Below are 9,216 nucleotides of genomic sequence, written 5' to 3'. Positions count from 1 at the left end.
GCTTGAGCCCAGGAGTTGGAGGTTGCTGTGAGCTGTGATGCCACGACACTCTACCCAGGGGGACAACCTGAGGCTCTGTCTCAAAAAAAAAAAAAAATCACTTTGTACTCCATGAATATATATAATTATTATCAATTAAAAATAAAATGTTTTAAAAAGAAAAAGATAAAATAATAAAAGAAAATAAATAAGCACCTATAGATAAACTCTTATTTGTCACACAGATTATTTTCTACATGACATATTCATGAGAAAGAGATAAACCAAAAAATGTATTGGTTGTTTACAATCATTTCTTTAAAACACCCACATTCATATACAATTCCCAGGACAATATAAATGTTTCAACTGTAGAGAAGACACTGGAAATGAAGAGGTAATAACTTCTTCTAGATAATAAAGAGTTGCCATGGAGAAGATGTATTGGATCTATGCTTTCAGAATAAGCCTAGTCAGAAGAAATTGGGGAGAATTTAGCGACCTAATTATGAGGAGAACTTCTCAGAGTGTGGATCCCCAACAATGGAATGAATTGCTTTATAGAACTTTCCGTTCCTGGATCTTGTCAGATGAAGCAATCGTTGAACAATCTGTGAATTAGGGAGGTAACGGCTTATCTGTGATTCCTAAACCAGAGAGCCTATCCACATCAACTGGGGTGCTCCTACACCAGACATCCTCCCATGCATTTATTCATTCTCCTGTCCTCTTAGAGTGATCAAAATTTCTCTATTAAAACCCTGTAGTTAGTATATGAGAAAAGGAATGACACAGTATTGCCATCATACCCCTCCTAATGCATTAACGAGTCTGTGCAATGATCACTAACACAGCTAATATCATAAAAAGAGCCACAGCTAGGAAACGTGTGAACCTCCTGGTTGAAGTATACACCACCTGTTGGTACTCTTGCCAGAAAATCAAAACCGAGTCTGTAGATCTAGCCCCTGGATTTAACTCCAATAGTTAAATATGGAGACAGTAGGATGGATGAAATTGTGCCATGGACATTCACTCAGCAAACTCCAGAGTTCCACTGCAGATAAATTACAAGATAGTAAAAAGGAAAAGCAGATGGGGAAATTTACAAATTAAGAAAAACTTATTTTATTTTTTATTTCAAATGAATATGAAGGTACAAATGTCTAGGTTACGTTGTTTTCAATTCTAAGGTAAAGTTCAAGTTGTTGAGCTGAACACCCTCACCCTCACCCTCACACTGGACACATTAGGTGAGATCCCAGCAATTGCCCTCCCTCCTGTCAATCACCCTCCCTCCTCTCCTCTCCCCTCCCCCTCCGCTCCCCTCTCCCTTGCTAGACTGAATTTGTGTTTATCTTTCCTGTGAGCCCATAGTTGTTGATTTATAAATTAGTATTGAGTACAGTGGATACCTTTATTTCCATTCCTGAGATACTTTATTAAGAAGAATGTGTTTCAACTTCATCCAGGTAAACACAAAAGTTGTAAAGTCTCAACCCAAATTAAGAAGACTTGAAGACCAGGAGGCTCACACTCTGGGAGGCTGAGGCAGGAGGGGGATCATTTGAGCCCAGGAGTTTGAGGTTTCTTTGAGGTGCGATAATACCACTGCACTCTAGTGGGAGTCTCTAGTGAGACTCTGCCTCAAACAAGAACTAATTAATTAAAATAAATAAAAGAGACTTAAAGATGTGCCAACCAATGGAAATTTATGGACCTTATTTATTCCTGATTTGTAAAAATCAAAAACATGTGTTTAAAAATTATGAGATAGTCTAAGCATGTTGGCTTACACCTATAATCCTAGCAAACTGCGAAACCAAGGCATGAGGATTGCTAGAGGTCAGGAGTTCAAGACCAGCTTGAGCAAGAGTAAGATTTGTCTTTACTGAAAGTGGAAAAATTAGCCAGGTGTGGTGGGTCCCTGTAAGTCCCAACTACTTGGTAGGCTGAGACAAGAAAATCCTTGAGCACAGGAGTTTAGGTTGCCATGAGCTATTATCATGCCACTACATTCTACCCACAGTGACAGAGTGAGACTTTGTCTCCAAAAGAAAAAAAAGAAAAAGAAAAATTGTGAGATAGAATCTAGGAAACAGACTGTATTTAAAAAACAATAAATAATTTTTAATTTGTTCAATATCATATTGTATTTCAGTTAATTTTTTTGACTCCTTAACTTTAAAAACACATACTAAATATGTATGGATAAATAATATGATGCTTGACATTTACTTTGAAATAATTCAGTATAGGGAGAAGGAGGAATGACTGGAGCATAAGTGAAACAAGCGTGGTTATGAGTTGACAATTGTCAAATCTGAGTGATGGGTACACTTGGGGGGCTTAATATATACTCATTTCTCTACCCCGTTCATGTTTGCGATTTTCCAAAGTAAAAATTAAAAATACACAGATTTATTGGCCCAACCTTAGCAGAGTCTTGTTCATTAGGTCTTGGATGGGCCTGGAAAACTTTATGTTTTAGTTTTCATTTCACTTTAAGCTGTGTATGATTCAATGTGTATACACTGAATACACATCGTGTATTCCACACTCCTGCAGGACTATTATGATCTCTTTCAACCCTGAAATTGCATGACTCTAAGAATGTTATCCTCAGAGCTTCTCCAAGGCCAACTTGCTTCAAAAAAATAGAAAAGCTTGGCCTGGTGTGGTGGCTCATACCTGTAATCCTAGCACACTGGGAGGCCAAGATAGGTGAATTGTTTGAGCTCAGGAGTATGAAATCAGTCTGAGCAAAAGTGAGACCTGCCTCTATTAAAAAAAGAAAAAAAAATAGAAAAACTAGTTGGGCATTGTGGCAGGCACCTGTAGTACCGACTCGTCAAAGGCTGAGGCAAAAGGACCACTTGAACCCAGGAGTTTCAGGTTGCTGTGAGCTATGATGATGCCATAGCACCCTAACCAGGGCAATAGAGTGAGACTCAGTCTCAAAGAAAAAAAAATAGAAAAGCTTATTTCTGATGTCACTTTATCACAAACCACCTCACCTCTTTCAGTAACAGTCCTAAAAGCTCACGGTGTACACTTGCCTCCTGATCCTGCCACTCACAGGTGGCCTCCGTGCACTGCTCCTCCAGGATTTCCCGGCCTGCTTTCCACTTCCATCAGATCCTTAGTTTGCTTGGTGAGGCATATGCTGATTCAAGCCAAAGATTCACATAGTCACTTAAGATTTTACCCTGTTAAAGAAATTTTATGTCCAAAGGAATTACCAGTACCTTAACAAAGAATATGAACATTTCAGACACTGTGAGAAAAGCCTGGGTATATTTTTAGAATCTAAGTCTTTTTTGGAAAAGAGTAAAATCACTCTACTATCATATAATGTGAAAGACATTTCCAGAAATGGGTATATGTTGCCTCTTAATAACATCTACACCTTATGCATCTGCTTAGTGTATTTGTCCTATGAGGCATTGTAAAATTCCAAAACACTTCCTCCTCCATACACAATTAAATTAAATTGACTTTAAGCCCTTGTCATTGTATTTGTATTATTTGGAAACTGGTAATCCATATCCAGCTCTAAAGATTATCTAGTCAATCAATTATTACATTTACCAGAAACCCCATTTGCCCAATCAGATTTGTGGGGCAGTTCCCCACTGAGGCAAATCCCGCTCGTTGGATGTAGACACCTGGTTCTGGGGACTGGGAACCTGGACCCACCTTGAAGGAAGCATGACTTTCTCTCTGGCAGTTCCTATGTGGAATGAAGTTAGGAAATCTGAGAAGTAGAGACAACCACAACAAAAGCCATCCAGACAGAACAACCGGGCCGATTCTATAAAGAATGTCAGCAAGCAGGAGGATCCACGTATAGGACAGAAGGAGAGGAGGCAGTTTAGAAGGAGAGAAATGGAAATGGAGTTTGAAGAACTCCTTGGGCTGCAATAAAAACCAATATTACTTTTTACAGGGTGCCTTTGACCTTGACTGTGGGCATATAAAGAGTTCTGAAGCCATAACGCCCACTTGGACATTTGATGTGCATCTGTTCATGTGCATGCAGGTTTCAATGTACTGATATGTGAAAGAGGAGCAGAGGGGTGGAGGATGTGGGGAAGAATGTTCTTTATTCAGAGACTTCATGTCCTGAAAGGAGGTAATTAGCATGATGTTGAGTGGGAAAACGTCTACTGTGCAATTCTAAGTTTATTCAAAAAAAATTTTTAGGTTGGCAGAAATTGCACACTCCCTTCTGAAGCTGGCACCGTATGACACTCAGACAATGGAGAGCCGTGGGCTTCGGCGCTACATCATGGAGATGCTGCCCATTACCGACTGGACAGCCGAGGCAGTGAGGCCGGCCCTTATCCTCATCTTAAAGAGATTGGATAGAATGTTCAACAAAATTCACAAGATGCCTACCTTGAGGTGAGGATACCTCCAGACAGCTGTGAATATTACAAATTTCAAAGTTAGGGTTTGTCATTTTTTAAGATGATGGATCAATCGAGTGTTGAATGAATGACTTCAAAGTTTTCTGTTGATACATGTGTATAACTAACTGGGTCTGTGAATGCCTGAGTAGCAGAGTCCCCATTATTGAGGAAATAACATTCTCTAAAAAGATGTGTGTTCTTTGTCTCTGCCAGGCCAGAATTAAAAAAAAAAAAAGTGTATCCATCTTGAAAAAAATCTATCCTTTCCTTAGCTGTCTTGTTTCTTACCTGAAACACATAAGAAATTCAACTAGTATCCCTGAATTCTTTTTGAAGTATACCTTACAAGATAACTAATCAGAGCAGAAAAATTAATTTGATGTCCCCATTGCTATATTTAACATAGCTAGTTAACATATCTAGGGACCAGTTTACAGAAATGTCAAGTTTTATAATAATCAGCCAAGCAGTAGCTAACAAGCTTACAGGAGTGATAACAGGTACCTAGTTTCCACCTTCAGACCTAATTTAGCATGGTACTAAATGATAAGTATTTAGTACCTGAAATTAGCACTTGATACGTGTTTAGGGGCGTGAGACATATCCACTGGTAGCCTTCTTAGCAGAGTCTCTAAACTAATGTATTTGGAGATGACAGCCCAATTTGGAAATTATAGTCATAGGGAGCAGACAAGTCAGTTGATAAATGCTGGTAAACTCATGGACTGGAGAATTTCAAGTTTGGGTCAGGGAGAACGCTTTTTTTTTTTTTTTTGGTAGCATTTTGTTTTGGCCGGGGCTGGGTTTGAACCCGCCACCTCTGGCATATAGGACCAGCGCCCTACTCCTTTGAGCCACAGGCACCACCCCAAGAACGCTTTCTATCCTCCTAAACTAAACCCCAAAGCAATGCAACTCTTGCCCAAGAACGCATAGTGCTTAAAGTTCAGTTTTTCAGAACTTTTCTGGATATTACTAGCCTGTGATCTCCAGCCGGTGATATGCAGGTTTCAGAAGTTACTGAAAAAAAATAATAAATTAAAAGATTTCCTTTGAATATATGATTTCTTCTTATACATGGATTCTTTTATGCAATGGTGGTGACCACCTACCCATTATTTTAAATGTTCATTCTTGAAGCACGATTTTTTAGTGATCCCAACACAGCATTTCCATCAGCACTTGGCTTACCAAAGATTTATAATTGTCTTAGGAGGATGTGTCAAAATAAATTATTTTCCTTAAATAGTTAAACCTGGTATCTGACGATGTCAAACATGTCCATAAACTGACCCATTTGTCAGATAATTAAGCTCATTATAAAGAACTTCATGCTTCCCAGAGTAGACCTCTAGATTAATGCATAGACTGGGTCAGCGGTAGGCAGTTTTCTGGAGGAGTGTGCTACGAAGATGAGATCGGCTTGGGTTTAACTTTGAGGTGATCTCACTTCAACACAAGAAATGTTGACTGCACCTGACCTAAAGAGGACTTGGGCACCTTCGGCCTCAGGGACGTCAGTTGCATCCTCATTTCTGAATACACCTCCATTTTGTCATTGCAGAGATTCCACTTTGCCAGGAAATACAAGCTTTGAAAGAATTTCCAGGAAAATATATAGGCATAGTGCCGATAACAGCAAAGTCCAGCATGTTTATTTGGGGGCCACAGGGATGAATCTTTTACTACTGAGAGGATTACAAAATGGATTGACCTTTATTACAGAAAATTTGATGTTCACCTAATTGTGTTACATATACATATATGCAGCATCACCATTTACCCCGCCATAGAAAGTAGCCAAAAAATATGTCATTTCTTGGAAGACAAAGAAAGGACACTTTTTAAATAAATTATTTTCTTCTAATGCGATCTTTCTGGCAGGAGTTAAGCCAAATAAATCCAATTAGCGGTAGTCTGATGTGAAAGCTGATCACGTGTCGTCTGATAAACAGATTTCAGAAATGCAGCAGGATCAGATCAGTTCTATGGACAGTAATCACCCTGTTGATGGGTTTCCTGTCATGGCAGTCTCAGCTCCCTCTCCCAAAGCTTAAAACCACGGAACTTAAAATGCAAGCCGTTCATCATCTCTGTTTTCTCTTCACTAGATTCTGTCTCATTAGTCGAGTGGGGCAGGATTGCCTCTGCCACGTTCTTAGCCCTTCCTCCCCTCCCAGTGTGCTCTGTCCTTTTGGAACAGCCTGGGTAAACGTCATCCCGTGTGAAGCACTCTGTGGTCTCAGACGCACACCTGTCTTAGATGGTGTCAGAGTCACTGTCTCATTCACTTGTTTCAGACTGTCTCCGGAAGGGAGCCAAGCTGCTAATGGCTCCTATATTGTATTCCAGGCGACAGGTTGAGTGGGAGCCTGCCAGCAATTTGATTGAAGGGGTTTGTTTGACACTTCAGAGGCAGCCAATCATATCCTTCCTGCCTCACCTTAGGTCACTGATCAATGTCTGTGTCAATCTGGTGAGTAGCCAAGTGGCAATCTTATGAAACTTTGCAAAATTTAACTCTGCTATTGACTTCTCTGAATTGAAGATTTACAGGTCAACCACTTTTGTGCCCCTACCTACCCATGAAAACAGACGGCTCAGGTGACACTAAAATAGTGAGGTACATTTCAGGGTGGTGCATGGGAAGGCCAGGAGCTGATCCCTGCTCAGACAGGATCGTGGTGTGCTGCTTCCCAGGCACTACCTTGACAATTCACCTCTTCAAGTTGCGCTGAGAGTTGAGGGCTGCCAGTTGGAGAGTGGGGTGGCGGAGACTGCACAATTGGCTAAAAGTCGAGGTGGTCTGGGGTGGGGGAGTTTAAAATGCAAAGGACATATTTTGCTTTTATACTGCAAAATGACGCTGTGAGTTGGCCAGTTTCAGATTTACGGGTGAAGAAAAAAAAATTTTTTTTCATCATTTATGTAATATCTAGAGCCTGGTCCTCAGAAGGTTTTGTAAAATGTGTGGAAATCATGTTAGAGCATTTCATTGAGTAGGACCTGCTGCTTAACTAGTCAAGCAATCAATTGTAGTTGGAATGCCTAGTGCGAATAGAGCTGCTGCTATCATCATTTTTGTCGGTATTTGCTGCATCAGAGAATGTTGTCTGCATTCCCTTGAATCCACAAGTAAGTGTCCAATCTCCTGATTAGAATAGCTTGTTAGTTCATCTCTCATTATTTACATAGTGGACTATAAACAACATTCTACAAAACCTGGGCTGAATCCAGTGCCATGTTCGATCTGACTCTAGACATTACATGCCTTCGAAAGAAGACAACAAGAAAATATTGAAAGTAACATGCCCAACCTTCAATTTATTCTTATCATCATTATTATTATTACTATCATTAAGACACCTTTATTATGATTGCATGAAATTGCAATAGTCAAGGCTGGTCATGTGCTCTGTTTGTATTTCAGGTGATGGGAGTGGTAGGACCTTCCAGTGTTGCTGATGGATTACCCCTTCTTCATCTCAGCCCTTATCTCTCACCACCTCTGCCCTTCAGCACAGCTGTTGTCCGGCTTGTAGCATTGCAGATACAGGTGTGACTGCTTACCTGTTTGTCACGCTCATTTAGTTGCTGGTTGAGGCGCCAGATCATGGTGTTCTCTTTGTTTTTTCTGCAAAGGCTGGGCAAAATCTGTGAAACAGAAGTGTGAACACCTCCAAACTTACAGGTTTGGAGCTACAGCCCTGAGCTTGGTCCTAAGTTGTGCTTCTGTAATTCTTCTTGAGATCTCAAAAATAGCAGAGTCATTTAGTGCTGCCACAAGCTCGAGACCACTTCGGTCTCTTGATATGTGTGTAGAATAATGGTTCATAGATAATCGGCTCACAATTGTTAATTACAAGAGGCAGGAATATTCACAGTCTGGTTTTAAATTATTTTCAGAAAGAATTGCAATATAAATTCTTTCAAATGTTATTACTAGACTTTGAATATCTTAATTTTCTTTAATGATTGTGGGTTGAATACTGTGGGTGCTTTTTAAAAAAAAAAACTCTCCCACTTCATTTCTTAAAATAATCATTTCCAGTGCAAAAAGTACAGAATCGCAATTTTCCTGCCCATTTCTGTGTGCTATCCAGTTTTAGAGAATGGTAAATCACTGAAAAGCACTGTGACCAAAGGGAATTGATATAAATGGATAACTGACCTGTCGTCTGACAAACAAGCTTGATGGTTCAACATCCAGAGAATGGGTAGACGACAGAAAAGAGATTAAGGGCAGTGGCCGCCATGCAGAAAGGAGACACTGACATCCCTACAGTGACACATTTTAATAACCCATGTACGAAGATTGTTTATTTCTTTTTATGTTGCTTATCGTTTCCTGGCTTGAAGAAGGCCTTGGCAGGGGTCAGAGAACTTTTAAATAGCTTCCAACTGGAGCAAGTGAGGAGTTCTGGTTTCCTTCCTTTTCCTTTTTTGCAAAAGTATTTATTGTATGTACTAGTAGAAACATGGAGAAAATTAATAGGGAAATGAGGTTGGTTTTGCACCTGACCATAAGTATTGTAATTTTTCACTGAATATTCAAGCTGTTACTATCTTTTTAGGTCTGTAGCTCTCAGTTATGTCAAGCGAATGGTAAAGTATTAGTCTTGAGTGGATCTTGTATGCTGTACAGACAACGATTGATACGCATAGTTTACAGGAGCAGCCAGCAGGGAGTCACCGTCTCCGTCGTGCTGTGTAAGACAAACACGCGAAATGGTGGTCAATTAATCTTTTTCTCTATTATTGCTGCGCAGGCTTTAAAAGAAGATTTTCCTTTAAGCCATGTGATCTCCCCATTCACCAACCA

General features: G+C 39.9%; 1 protein-coding gene across 1 annotated transcript in view; it reads left to right on the top strand.

Moving 5' to 3' along the window:
• Positions 1-9,214, top strand: part of UNC80 (unc-80 homolog, NALCN channel complex subunit) — a gene marked incomplete at its 3' end in the record, with an annotated part of 190,042 nt that extends 180,828 nt beyond the window's left edge. The window contains exons 51-54 of the mRNA XM_023510374.1: positions 4,186-4,386; positions 6,747-6,870; positions 7,825-7,950; positions 9,164-9,214. Of these exons, the coding sequence (XP_023366142.1) occupies positions 4,186-4,386; positions 6,747-6,870; positions 7,825-7,950; positions 9,164-9,214 (502 nt within the window). The remainder of the gene's footprint in view (positions 1-4,185; positions 4,387-6,746; positions 6,871-7,824; positions 7,951-9,163) is intronic.
• Between the last annotated feature and the right edge of the window lie 2 nt (positions 9,215-9,216).

Source organism: Otolemur garnettii, unplaced genomic scaffold (genome assembly GCF_000181295.1).
Source record: "Otolemur garnettii isolate 467f Iridium unplaced genomic scaffold, OtoGar3 scaffold00013, whole genome shotgun sequence".
Classification (NCBI taxonomy): Eukaryota; Metazoa; Chordata; class Mammalia; order Primates; family Galagidae; genus Otolemur; species Otolemur garnettii.
Note: the sequence above shows the minus strand (reverse complement) of the source record. Positions and strands in the feature narration are given on the sequence as shown.